This window comes from Balaenoptera ricei, chromosome 16 (genome assembly GCF_028023285.1).
Source record: "Balaenoptera ricei isolate mBalRic1 chromosome 16, mBalRic1.hap2, whole genome shotgun sequence".
In the NCBI taxonomy this organism is placed as follows: domain Eukaryota; kingdom Metazoa; phylum Chordata; class Mammalia; order Artiodactyla; family Balaenopteridae; genus Balaenoptera; species Balaenoptera ricei.
Window position 1 is genome coordinate 26,765,946 of NC_082654.1, and position 14,938 is coordinate 26,780,883.

General features: G+C 44.5%; 1 protein-coding gene across 8 annotated transcripts in view; it reads right to left on the reverse strand.

Moving 5' to 3' along the window:
- SUFU (SUFU negative regulator of hedgehog signaling) overlaps window positions 1-14,938 on the reverse strand; it is a 110,118-nt gene that overhangs the window by 94,045 nt on the left and 1,135 nt on the right. For all 8 annotated transcript variants that reach the window (XM_059899827.1, XM_059899826.1, XM_059899824.1 and 5 more), the window contains exon 2: window positions 11,278-11,412. In XM_059899827.1, coding sequence (XP_059755810.1) covers window positions 11,278-11,412 — 135 coding nt within the window. The remainder of the gene's footprint in view (window positions 1-11,277; window positions 11,413-14,938) is intronic.

A 14,938-nucleotide genomic window follows, 5' to 3' on the forward strand; every position in this document is an offset into this window, starting at 1 on the left:
TCCTATGTATGGCAGAAAGCCTCAAAAGTCCTAAATGGTAGCTCATTTATTTCAGGCAATTACCTGAGAAGGATCTTACCTATCTCTTGGCAATTGTGCTTATACTTGTGAACCTTCTGTATAACTTGGGTACCAGGAACCTGGGGCACTCCGTAAGCCCAGTCTCAGTCTTCTGTATCCACACACCCAAGAAAGGGAGAGACAAGGAGGCTTGTGGTGTTAATTTCCAGGTGACAGTGATCACCAAATCTAATCACTGATCAACTTTCTAAGGGGCAAACAACAACAGGAACAACACACACTCTCAGGACTACCACCACCAGGCACGGCGATTTGCATTAAAAGGATGGAGGTAGTAACTGAGAGGTGGGTGGCCAGCACAGTTGGTACATATACTACCTCAACCGCTCTTCACTTCCGTGAGAAGTCAAGCAGCAAAAGAAATGGATGTAGTTAATGCAACATGACAATGGGTAGGAGCCATCATCCCAAGCAAAAGTGTTGTTTTCAGAATCTGGAAATCCTAGCAGCCGTGGGCCAGCTGAATTTAGAAAATAGCATGAGCCAAGTACTAGGGAAGCCTTGGAAGATGTTAGTCTCAAACTGAGAAACTCACATAAGACAGAAGCCCTGCATACACTGGGCACAGCATCACTCACAATGAACTGTTTACAGAAATCATCATGAGGGCAGACGTAGGATTGCAAACAAAAGGTGATAGGATTATGGATGATTTTTTTTCTTCCTTCTCTAATTTCCAACATGTTTGGTAAAATGGTTCAACTGTCTGTCTTTGTAAATGAAAAAACGTAATTTTATACCTAAAAAGTGACAACAATAATGGATGGAACAGGAAAAGTACAGGCCAGCAAAGTTTTGGACTTTAAAGAGTCTTCTTGATGCTGGTTCAGCTAAAACAGAGTTTGAGGTCTGGCTGGGGCCTCAAGGAGCCTGATGTACTCATTTCTCATCTAAGACAAGATTAAGCTTGCCAAGGTCTGCTGTTGGACAAGTTTGCACACCAGTCTTTGTAGTGTCTGTACTGGAGGGCGTATCAATCTTGAACCTTGGGATTGAAGTTGTAGGCTACTAGCCTACCCAGTACCAGCTACAGACTTTATGAAAGACACCATCACTAGGGAAAAGAAGGTACAGAACACACGGGCCAGCCCCAGTTAAAACCCACTGAGATGGAGGGATTCAGACGTGGACCCCGTACCTACTCAGGGGAACTAACTCACTTAATGAGAAGTGACCAAAAGGAAAATATGCCAGAAAACACTGTCTGAACCCATGATGTAAGAAAAAGGGGTTTTGTGTTCAGGGGGTAGAATGGGGAGGGGGAGGAGGTGATAGAACAAAAACAAAGATATATCACTGGAGAAGAGATACAGATGTCAGATAAGCATATGAAAAGATGCTCAACATCATGCGTCACTGGGGAATTGCAAATTAATACAACAATGCGATATCACTCCACCTGTTAGAATGGCTAAAATCCAAAAAACTGACAATACCAAATGCTGGTGAGGACACAGAATAAGAGAAATTCTTACTCATTGCTGATGGGAATGCAAAATGGTACAGCCACTTTGGAAGACCGTTTGGTAGTTTCTTACAAAGCTAAACATAGTCTTACCATGTGATCCAGCAATTTTACCCAAATGAGTTGAAAACTTATGTCCACAGAAAACCCACATATGAATGTTTATGGCAGCTTTATTCAAAATCGCCAAAAGCTGGAAGCAATCAAGATATCCTTCAATAAGTGAATGGATAAACTATGGTATATACACACAATGGAATATTGTTCAGTGATAAAAGAAATAAGCTATCAAGCCACAAAAAGACATGGAGGAACCTTAAATGCATATTGCTTAGCGAAAGAAGTCAACCTGAAAAGGCTATATACTGTATGATTCCAACTACATGACATTTCAGAAAAGGCAAAACTAAAGAGACAGTAAAACAATCAGTGGTTGCCAAGGGTCTGGGAGGAGGGAAGAAAGGATAAAAAGCACAGGGCATTTTTAGGGCAGTGAAACTATTCTGTATGATACTCTAATGGTGGATACAGGACATGTATTTGTCAAAACACACAGAACTATATAACAAAAAGAGTGAACCATAATGTAAACTAGAAGGCATTAGCTAGTAATAATGTATCATACTGGATCATCAATTGTAACAAATATACCACTAATGCAAGGGAATTAGTAACAAGGGAAACTATAAGCAGAGGAGAGAAAGGGTATATTAGAACTCTTTGGGCTATCTGTTCAATTTTCTATAAACCTAAAACTGCTCTAAAATATAAGGCCTATTAATTTTAAAAAACCATTACAGTAAGTCCCCTACATACGAACCTTCAAGTTGCGAACTTTCTAAGATGCGAACGTGCATTTGCATGTGTGATCACGTAAGTTAGTTCACGTGTCTGGTGTTATCTGTAAAAGTTTGGTACCTAGGCTAACTTTGGTGGACTTACGAACAAATTGGACTTATGAATGTGCTCTCGGAGTGGAACTCGTTCATATGTAGGGGACTTACTGTACAGGAATTAAAATGTTTTAAAAAATGATATGACAATCTGCATTGATATAAGGACAGAGGAAAAATATATCCTCTGCTGGTTATGTCACTCTGCAGGGTGACAAGACAACTTTATTTCAGAACAAAAATCCTTCCCATGTTGGCCCTACAGACACCTCAGCTAGAAGGTATGGGTACTCCCAGCTTTGAAGTGTTCCTCATTTCTATACTTCCTCCCCAGAGAGAATGATCAGATAGTCCACACATTCTGGGCAACATATGCTCTGGGTTGTGGGAATGCTGGGCACATTCTTGACCACACAGGAAGCATGACCATGTGAACTTGACATCCAAGCCAGAAGCACCACCTTTGTGCTCTTAAGAGCAGACTTTCCTGGCAACTTCCTAAAAATGACCACAGTAAGGCTGCAGAAGCCTTGACTTGAATTTGACACAGGATCCTATCACCTACCCTCTTGCTGTTACCCGACAGAACTCTTTCTTCTCTACAAAGTTGCTTCAACACCCAGCTCAACGTTTCCCCTACAAAGCTCTTCCTGCTTAACTATTCACACTCCAATAATCCAAGATACCTCTGAACTGAGGCGCACGATAGTAATAGAGGTCCAAGGGGGGACCTTCCTCACACGCCCACACAGGTAGAGGAAGGGAAGGGTGAGGACTGCTGGAGCCAGATTGCCCAGGTTGATAGCCCAGCTCCAGCATTCCCTGGCTGGGTGATTATTTCCTTAACATCTCTGTGCCTCAGTTTCCTTGTAAAATAAGATTAATAATATCTACCCCATGGAGCTGTTGTAAGGATGAAATGAATTTATATAAAACACTTAGAGGGCTTCCCTGGTGGCGCAGTGGTTGAGAATCTGCCTGCCAATGCAGGGGACACGGGTTCGAGCCCTGGTCTGGGAAGATCCCACATGCCGTGGAGCAACTGGGCCCGTGAGCCACAACTACTGAGCCTGCGCGTCTGGAGCCTGTGCTCCGCAACAAGAGAGGCCGCGATGGTGAGAGGCCTGTGCACTGCGATGAAGAGTGGCCCCCCCCTCGCCGCAACTAGAGAAAGCCCTCGCACAGAAACGAAGACCCAACACAGCCAAAAATAAATTAATTAATTAATTTTTTAAAAAAAACAAACACTTAGAATAGTGCCTTGCACACAGTAAGAGCTACAAGTAGTTTGCAAGTATTATTACATGTTTTAATGAAGCACTGAGGACCACAGGGTGAGGGGAGACAGCCACAAAGTCACAGAAGTCAGGCAAAGCCTAAAGTTGCTTCCAGCCCCAATCTTCACTGTCGCCTTCTTTCCCAGGGACTCTGCCATCTCTTATCAAGCAGATCTTGGGTTTTTTCAAGGACAGAAGCTCGGTATGACTTCTCACTGTCCCCCACCCAAACACATCACCTTCTCCAGTGTTCTGCCTGTACTGGGACTCAATATAGCTCTGCTGGTGGCGTGTGCCGCGCAGCCTGGTGCTCTGTGGAGAGCTCGGCAGTAGGTCAGCGAGCTTTGAAAGTATGTGCAGGGGTGAGGAGACCATTCCCATGGGGCTCAGGTCAGAGAGCACAAGACCTCTCCACACACTTCTTAGGACCAGACATCAGAACGGAGCTACTGAAACAGGAAACGTAGTTGACTGGGAGACCTCAAAGGCAGGACAGAGGAATGAATTTAGGAGCCAAAGGCCAAAGTCCTGAGTCAGGACCTCTGAGTCAGAATGCTGGGCAAAGGAGATGCTGGCAAACCCAGACCCAGAACACGGCAGGTGTGAGGACCAGCATGCATGGGAAAAGTTGTGGCGTGAAAGATGGGAGTCTAAAAGGGTGGGCTGGCAGGGAAGAATCCTGGGGCTGAGAGATCTGATCACATCAAACCCATAAAGGCTTCCAAGTTTCTGCCTCTCTCTGCAGGAAGAGGAGGAACTCTCCCAATGCTGACAGCCTGGCAGTCACTTCTGAATAATCAGGCCTCTCAGACTTTTAAGTCAGTTTGACTGGGCCAGCTCAAGGAATCTCTTCCCAACTGCCCCCTTACTGCTGAAGGACTCCTTGAATCGGAGAATTTAGCATCTCTACACCATGAAGGAACAGAGAATCCATGCTGCAAATGAAATGCTTTACAAAGGATGAAGCCACACACCCACACAGATCTGCTAGGAACCCCACAATGCCTCAGGTCTTCCTGTGGTTACAAAAGAAAAGGAATTCTCAACATTTCAAAATTCAGAGATCTGGGGTCTGAAATCCAGCCCAGAGTGGTGGTTTCAGCCTCAGGGGGAGCTCTATCCCCACTGCTGTCCCTTATTCCCACCCCAGGCCAAGACCAAGGGCGCCCCACTCTTTCTAGGTAGGCCAGGTCCCCTGCCCTTAGCAGAGAGCACCACCATTTCACACAATCATCCTGAAACTAAACACCTCTGAGATGAAAGACAGAGGGAGGGACCAAAGCTTCAGGGAGGCCTGTCTTCCAGTGAACCTACAAAGCTCTTCCTCGGCCTGCTGTGCCCAGCTAGGGGGAGGGCTGGGACCTGCCATCTATGGGTGGCTTAGAGAGGAATTCCACTTGTCAATCTCCGGAGAACTTTGGAAAGAAAGCAAAGGCCAACTAGAGGAGAGACCACACTCCCAGACAGGTGTGTTATGGCAAAGGCAGAATCTCCACTGGAAACCCCAGGGAATGAAACGGCATGTTAAAAAGTTCCTGCCAACCAAGCTTTGAGGAAGGCAAATTAGCATTTCCCAACTGCAGGGGACCAAGGCCACACAAAACAACAAGTGGAAAAGTTAATCTGTATCCAGTGTTTTAATAAATAACTCATTCAGTGCAGAGCCCAGATGGGAGAAACCCAAAGGGAAAAAGAGGTTATCCACCAGCCCGGTAAGAGGCAGCCATGGGGAGCCAGTCAGCAGCAGTTCCACGCCCCAAGGGGGCAAGAACAACTCTACACTCCATGGACATACCTGCCAAGAGGCCAGCGTTTGTGGGGCAGAGCCCAGATCGACCATGGAGGTAGAGTTGAGGTGTGGGCTCTACCCTGTGGAGCTGCCAGCCTGCAGGCCAACACCACACAAAGGCTGTCTTTGGAACCAGCCCGGTGCACACAGCAGATGACCTGCGCAGTGGAATCCCACCAGGGAAGTCTGCCTGAGATCACAAACACACTCTGCAACTAGCCAGCCTCCTGTGCCTTGGTTAGGCCCCCTGTAGTTTGGGTCTAGCCAGGGCTGCTGGCAGGACCGGGGACAGCCAGAAATCCTGACGGAGAGTGGTGCTGAAGCCCCCCTCTTCCACAGCTCTGCAAACCCGCACATTCCAGTCCACAGCTGCCTGGCCACAAAGGGAAGGGCCAGAGCTGAAGTCTTCCGACAAGCACTTGGCAGCTGAAGCTCAGCTGTCTCACACCTCCCAAGCTGGGGGGAAGAGCACCAGGACAGTCTCTGCTGCTGAAGTCAGTTGGCGGTGGCCTTAGGGTTCCTAGAAAAGCACGCTGATCTCCCGTGTGGCTGCCCCGAACTGCAACTTGTTCCATCTCTCCAACTTTAGAAACAGCCTCTTAAGAACCTTTAATCCAAACAAGTGCTCTCTTGTCCGATTTCCTTTAGTGACTGTGAATAGGGAAAGAACTTGGATGGAACTGGCCAAACCAGGGCTCATCCAGTCAGCTTACTCTTCTCCCCTCTCCAGGCTACCAGGGTGGGGCTGCTCCCCTTCTGCTCACTGAAGCAAGCCTGCCAGGAGCAAGAAGAAACGCAGGGGACCCCTAGGCTTCTGCCTGTCCCTGTCCTCAACAAGCTGTGAGGATAAAGAAAGATCTTAATGGGAAGAAGTACAGAGTAGGCATTTAATAAATGCTGTTGACTGATTAAAATGGAAAGGCAATACAGAACAGTAGCTAAGAATATAGGCTTTGGGGTCGCTAGTACTGATAGTCAATTTACCACCTGTGCAGTAAGTTCTCTAAGCCTAAATTTCTCTATCTATGAGCAAGAGGTAATAAGAATTCCTTATGTCATAGAATTACTATGAGGATAATATAAAGTGATAATTTTATATAAAGAACTTAGCACTCAGGACAGGAATAAAGACGCAGATGTAGAGAATGGACTTGAGGACACAGGGAGGGGGAAGGGTAAGGTGGGATGAAGTGAGAGAGTGGGATGGACATATATACACTACCAAATGTAAAACAGATAGCTAGTGGGAAGCAGCCGCATAGCACAGGGAGATCAGCTCGGTGGTTTGTGACCACCTAGAGGGATGGGATAGGGAGGGTGGGAAGGAGACACAAGAGGGAGGAAAAATGGGGATATATGTATATGTATAGCTGATTCACTTTGTTACACAGCAGAAACTAACACAACATTGTAAAGCAATTATACTCCAATAAAGATGTTAAAAAAAAAAAGAACTTAGCACTAACCTGCAATATAGTAAAAACTAAAAAGAAAAAGAAAAAGCTTGCTTGTATTATTACCTTAAAGACAAACAATACCCTGTACATTGAAAGAAAGCATAGAACGTTTTATTTTTATTTTTTACACTTTTTAAAAATTGAAGTATAGTTGATTTACATTGTTGTGTTAGTTTCCGGTATACAGCAAAGTGATTCAGTTTTATACATATACGTTCTTTTTTCATATTCTTTTCCACTATGGTTTATTACAGGATATTGAATATAGTTCCCTGTGCTATACAGTAGGACCTTGTTGTTTATCTAGCATAGAACATTTTAGATGTTAGGAGACCCTGCTGCTCTCATTAACTTGCTGCATGGCCTTTGGCAGGCTACTGTACTTTCTAAACTGCACAATTAAGGGAGATGGACTAGATCAGTGTTTCCCATTTGTCTGTGACAAGAAATAATACTGAATCATACTTTAAAAAAAATTCCCTTCTCAACTGTCTTTCAATTATTTTAATCATAGCTAGGGCCAGGTTCTATATGGTGTTAGCATGTCTTTTTTAATACCTCGCTCGTACTTACTAATCTCTTGAACAAAGAGAAAGCTGGCCTCAGGCTTAGAATCTTCTGTGACAGGCCACTGTATTAAGCTAGAATTTAATAATATAGCTTTGTTATCACTGTGTTTACTTCCATAACTACCTTTAAATTACAGCAAGTGATATTGGTTTCCATATATGGTAGTGATTTAACTTTTAAAAATATATTTATATCAGGGGAGGTTAACTTAAAGAGAACATAAAGTAGGTAATATACTACAAGTGGCAAAGGTTATGAAGGCAGCACTAAAAATTTTGGAAATACTGGGCTAGAAGATTTTGAAAGCTCCTCTCCTTTCCAAAAGTGAATGTTTGTGCCCTAGAGGTGTCAGACTGCAGATCTCACCCCAGCCCCTTCCTACAAGGTTCCTGTCAAACTTCACTTCCTCCCTGGAGCTTCTTCCAATCCAGCAGCCTGACTGTAAGTCACTCGCTCCACTGTGCTCCCAGATCATGTTCTACATCATGGATTGCAGCATTTATTTACCCAGTACTGTAACTATCTCTTTACATTTATCCTCCCTCTACAACATGTGCTCCTTATGACACGAATTTTGTCTTGGCATCTTATCCCCAAGACATCTATTATGGTGCTCTGTGTCCAGTACAAAATAGGACTTCAGCACTTGATAAATGCTGGATAAATGAACCAAGGCTTCTGCGCTTTTTTTCATTGAATGAGAAGTCAAAGGCAGTGTAAGGAGAATGTTGCCAGAGATTCATTTGCCATAATTCCAATTCAACACCTCTTAGCACTTAAGCTGGGTGATAGAACACTCAACTTTCTGACCTCAGTTTCAAGCCCTAAATTATATGAGAATCCATGAATCAGTTTTAAAGAGGGCTTGCCACATGAAATGTTTGGAAAAGCAAACTTTTCTTCAAGAAACTTACCAGGATCGAGAAGAGACCAGTCACACCAGCACAAGGCCAATTACAAAGGTACTTTTGACTTCTGCAACGTAGACCAGAACTGGGTAAATATCCAAGAACATTCCTTCCATGTCCTTCTAGTGGCAGGTTTTAAGACCAAAAAATACTAGGCTCGGGTGGTGAGGTGAAAGCCCAAATGGAGGTCTCACTATTGTCATGAATGACATCTGAATATCAAAGTGTTTTATCACATAGAAATGACACACGTATATGAGGGTACTGCTAAACAAAGAAAGGCCCTTTTTCAAATTCAGAGGTTGCCCTTTCTGAAATATGGGACTTCCTCAATTATGTTCTTCATGTCATTTGGGCCTTGGACTCATACCTCATAAGCAGGTAGACTATAAGAATCTTTAGGCCACATAGAAAACAGTATTCTTTTAACTGGAATAAATCTGTCAACAAAAAGGTACAGGCTAGCTGCACTAAATATCCTCTGCAGATTCTTATTAAAAATATAAATTAAAGTCCAGCATAGTCCCTCTACTCCCTGCATCTGTTTGCTATTCTATCTCCATTATTAATAATGCAATGCTGGGTCTTGATTCAGGCAAGATTAATTCCCTGTTCCCAAAGCCTTCGGCTGACATTGCAATGGATATGTTTGAAGGCTATAAAGGCAGGCCCAGGAATTGCTCCTGACACGTGATCAGTGAGGAGATGGGGCCTGGGCCTCCAAGCTTAACAAGAGAAAAGAGGAAGTTGGGTTGGGCCTGTGATCAGAGCGGTGGTATAGCCTAGTGGTTAAGAGCTCAGACTCTGACCAGCTCAATTCAATCCTAGCTCTTTTACAGCCTAGAGGTGTGACTTTAGACAATTCATTTAACCCCTCAAGGGACTCAGTTTCCTCATGTATAAAACAGAGATAACAAAAGAACCTGATAAGATTGTAAAGCATTTGACAGGATGATGAAAGATAGTAAGAACTAAAACAAAGCCAAAGAAAAAAAAAAAAGACTATTATCATCTTCTTCCTCATCATAGCATCATCATCTCCAGAATCAACCTCTTAATGCTGAGGCAAGGTAGGAAGAGCCCTGCTACTCTTTCAGTCTACACACGCTAAGCAGCCACCACCAAGATACCAAAAAGATGGTATAAGAGGCAAAAAAAGAGAGTATGCAAAACAAAAAACAGAAAAGGACATAATAGAAAGAGAAATCATGGACTTCCCTGGTGGCGCAGTGGTTAAGAATCCGCCTGCCAATGGAGGGGACATGGGTTAGAGCCCTGGTCCGGGAAGATCCCACATGCCACAGAGCAACTAAGCCCGTGTGCCACAACTACTGAGCCTGCGCGCCACAACTACTGAGCCTGCATGCCACAACTACTGAGGCCCACGTGCCTAGAGCCCGTGCTCCTCAACAAGAGAAGCCACCACAATGAGAAGCCTGCACACCACAACGAAGAGTAGCCCCCGCTCACTGCAACTAGAGAAAGCCCACACCCAGCAATGAAAACCCAACGCAGCCTTAATTAATTAATTAATTAATTAATTTTTTAAAAAAGAGTACGGACTCTGGAGCCAGACTGCCTGTGTTAGAATCCTGGCTCCACCACTTCCAATCTGTGTGACTTTAAGCAAATTATAGAATCTCTTTGTGTCTCACTTTCCTCAACTGTAAAATGGGGCAAATATTAGTACCTACCAGTATTTTAGGGTTGTGGTGAAAATAAAATTAGTTAATACATATATATATAAAGTGATTAGAAGAGTACCTGTCTCATAATCAATGCTTGCTTAACTGTTAGCTTTTATTATTACTGTTGCTATTTTTTCAACTGACAATGTTTAACTTAATATTAAAATGTATTTAAATTCAGTGATTATAGAGGCAAGTAGGGGAGGCAGGTAGGAATTAGAAGTATTACAGGGCAGCAAATGGAAGAAAGACTAGGATAAAAAATGTACTGCAGGGACTTCCCTGGTGGTGCGGTGGTTAAGAATCCACCTGCCAATGCAGGGGACACAGGTTCAAGCCCTGGTCCGGGGAGATCCCATATGCAGTGGAGCAACTAAGCCTGTGCACCACAACTACTGAGCCCACGAGCCACAACTACTGAAGCCAGCATGCCTAGAGCCCAGGCTCCGCAACAAGAGAAGCCACCGCAATGAGAAGCTCACACTCCGCAACTAAGAGTAGCCCCTGCGTGCTGCAACTAGAGAAAGCCCACGGACAGCAACGAAGACCCAATGCAGCCAGAAATAAATAAATAAATAAATAAATGTACCAAAAAAAAAAAAATGTACTGCAGCTGATCTGAGCACAGATAACTGCAGGTTAAAAGGAAGTAGGTAAGATCGACAGAGGGATAGAGATGGATATAGTCATGATAAAGCAAGTAGAATAAAATGTTAATGGTAGAATCTAGGTTGTGGTACATGAGTGTTCACTGTAAAATTCTTTCAACCTTGTTTCTTGTTTAAAATTTTTCATAATAAGCTAGAGGGGAAAAAAGGAAGTAGACCTAGAGGAATCAACCCAAGATCTGGGTCATAGCTGTGCTGCCTGTCATTTGGGCTCAAACATCAGAAAAAGCTTGGAAAAACCTGATGGTTTTGGAACTCTTGCTCACCAACACTTTCCTGCACCAGATGAGCAGAGCTCAGGTGATGACCTGGACCACCTTGGCACAAGGAGGTACAGGCAGAAGGCAGAAACCCAGATGTTACACGTGAGAAATGCCAATCTCAAGGGACTATGACATTATCACCCCTGCTCAGGAAAACCTCAGAAATAAGGCTCAAGGCTAAGGAATAGGGAGATGGAAGGGCAAGTGTACACACTCACTCATGGACTCTGTTGTCGCCATAGAGATCACTCAGGCCAAAGCTGATGTAGTGCCAGTGCTCGGGGATGTTGGCTGAAGGGCTCCCCACATTCCTGTACATGCTAACGTAGTCCAAGGGGTCTGGGCCACCCAACCTGCAAAAGACAAAACACAGGAGTGTCAGTGTGAGCCTGAAAGCAGACAATGTGAAGCTGAGGGGCTCTGCCTTACAAACCTAAAGGCCCCATCCTAGAGGAACCTGGGGTAAAAGATAACTAAAGGGAGGCCACACAGGTCTTATCTCCAGGATAAGACCAAAGGATGGGCAGCTGGAGGCAGCCCAATTCCATAAGCACAAGAGGCTCCCTTCCCCTATTTCCAACAGGTAGAACCTCCTTCAGAAATAAAACAGACTTATTAATATGTATAAAATGGATAACTAATAAGAACCTGCTGTATAAAAAAATAAATAAAAATTCAAAAATTCAAAAAAAAACAAAAGAAATAAAACAGACTGATTGGTTGACCCTTTGGCTTCCTCCTGTTTCAAATTACCAATCCCAAGTGGGATTGGCAGGGATTATCTCTCTTCCATGGTGCCTATAAACACGCCAAGCTTCAAGGCAAGAAGCGCATCAGTCAATCAATTGGCTTCTGTTGAAAGACCATCCTGATCATCCCCAATGGGCATTGTTACTGGAAGCAGAGGCTCAGCTCCACTCCTGCCTCTTAGACAGCTAATTCCTGAAAGACTATATTGTGCCCTATGTTAATTACAGTTTGTTCTAAACAGACCCAATGCCTCCAGACCCCAGCCCACACCCCCCAGACCAAAGCTGGTCTTTTATCATGCAAGTGACGAAGGCCAAACTTAGGCTAGCTCGGCTCTGCAGAGAACTGCAGCAGGAGCCAGGCTGAGAGCCCTATGAGCTCTTGCATCTGGAAGATGATCCCAGGACACAGCTGCCTCTAAGGTAGAGCTGGAACATTAAATGATTTGGGGCCTCTGAGAACCACATTAGACTTCCCCCATAATTCCAACAGAGAGGCAGTTGAGGAAGAGATTCAGCCATTAGCTCACTCTGAGGATTTAATTCAATAAGGGTTCCCTTTAGTAATTAGTGTTCTTTAAAAAAAAAACCCTGCTTTTCTTCAGAATGGATAGAGAAACTTGGTAGACTTGAGAAACAAGACTAAATGGAAACCATCAGCAGAAGGAAGTCTGCATTTAGCCCACAAACACTGCACTTGAGCTGCCTCGGACATCTGACTGTTCCACAGACTGCAAAAACTTTGTCTGCTCCTGGGACAAGGATGGGGTACACTTTGCATTTGGGATCGTATGCTGAAGGAATGCCAACAACCAAATAAAAGACATGTTACATGTATGTGATCCCAGCAAGCATGCCAGTACCATGCAATTCAAACACTATTTAAAACCAGTAGGTCTGGTTTCACCCTCTTTTGCCAGGATGTTATTTGCCTTTGTAGAAATCCTTATTCTCTGCTAGGAAATGCTAAGTTATTTATAGGACTTGTAAGAAAGTCGCTACAAATAGCTTAGAATCTCAACTGAGTGGATTAGGAAAAGGGACAAATCTCCATGTCTTTCCTTAACTCTGCTTTCACCAACTCATCTGACTAATTCCACAACCAGTTAGATTTAGAAAAGTTTGTCGGGGAAAAGAGGAAAGAAAGGTCGGCTACCCCTGCAAGGACCTCATGATAACTGCAGGACCCTGGAACAGGTGGGAATGATTACAGGCTCCATATCTGCCCATCCTTCAGCCTAGGTCCATCCAGCATCAAGTGGCAAAACTGCGTCCACTCTTCCATGCTCCATCTACCACACCCCTGGCAGCCCTCTTTGTGGCCAAGTCTCCCAGAGGGTATTTCATCAAAGAGAGAGGCTTTACCTTAAAACTCCAGCTGCAGAGAATGACCAAGAGTCAGACAAAATCAGCCTCATCTCTAAGCAGAGTGTTCTGTTATACTCACTCAGAGACCTGATGGGAAGCAGATGAGTACGTGGAAAATACATCTTAGAAAAAGATGTTACCCCCGGACCCAGATCATGCTTCAACTTAAGTCCTTGAACACCTGACTTCATTCACTCCACAGGGAGGTTGCCAGAGTGGAGTGGCCCTAGGGCACTGGTTCTACTTCAGCTCCCTGATCACTCATGTCTCAGCTTTCAACCAGGATGTCCCTGTTGGCTAGGGACCACTAGTCAAAGAGCCACCCTTCTGTCACAAGAAAAAGAATCCCAAGGTACCCTGGGCCACAGCCAAACTGAGGCAGCCTCAGTCAGCCATCCTGCTATGAAAATTGAAGAGGGACTGTGGGATCCCAATTGTGAGGGTTATCAGTAAATTACTTTCAGGATCTTAATTATGCAACCCCCTCCGAATCTTAGAAAGAACCAGTCACTGAGCTGTTCCCTCTCATATACTTCTGCATCTAGGCAGCATTTCTAATTCCACAAAGTGCTATACAATCCTTTTTATTCATCATTAGATGCTGGCCCATCTTTTAAGATAAGTCCTCGCCTGGTTAAGAAACTTGCAACAAGATGAAAAAAGAAAGGTTCCTGGGGGGATGGGTGGAAAATAAAGGGTTCCCAAACCAGTCTTAGTCATTTGCACCTGTTCAATACCTTTTACACACAACTCTATCCTTCATGGCCACTTGGGTGACATAAAAACAGTTGCCCAAGTCTGAGTAGGGATTTCTCCTTATACTCAAATGAGGCCTGAACAAACAGCATGGCAGTGGCAGGTCCCCTTTTTCTCATGACACATCCCAATACAGTCCATCACTATACATATTTAAATATAGTGGTACAATATATTTAAATATGGTGATTAAGTTATCAAGAGCTGCTTTGTACTCAGAAGCTCTCTTCAAAAACTCCTCTCAACCAAAGAACAGTGTGCCTGCCAGAGAGAACTGTACCACTGGCCACACCTCCTCCTAGCTACCAGACAGAGGCAGGCTGCTCTCATGGCTCTCCCTAAGGAGCAGGTGGCTGCTCCCCAGGCCCTTCACACTGTCAGCCTCTTCACATCCTCCCATGGACACAGGGAGCTGGCCTCAGCCCTACACAGCCTAGCTTCTGCCATCTCCAGAAGAAGAAAGAGGTTGTCACAGAGGAAAAAGACTCACTCTTAAAGGGAAAGGTAACCAGCAAAGACATCACTCTATTCACTTCCCCCTTTGAGTGTACCTCCCCTTTGGCCACACCCCAAGCAGCTGCCTGAACAGTCTTTCAGGAGTCAATGAAGGGGCTCATCTAATACAGTGCCTGCACGAATGTGGCTTTGGACAGATTCAATTAATTCTCAGTCAACTTTTGGTCCAGAAAGACCATGAAGAAGAGTCCCTATAACACTTGTTTTGCCAAGAGGGGACAGGAAGAGACAAGTTGCAAAAGAAATGGGAAATTAGAAAAGACCATTCCCTCCCCAGGGGCAGCCCATCTGTACACAGGTCTGATCTTAACAGAGCTACTTGAGCATTACCCTCAGCTTCCCTGAGGAACTGCTGCCTAAATCTGGAAGCTCTGGACCACCAAGCTCCTCTTAACATCTCACTGCAGGATCCTTCGTGTCCAAGTCCCAGGGCTTCATCATTTACTGCAGTCTCCTTCAATTCTGAGCCAAACCATGGATCTCCCTGACC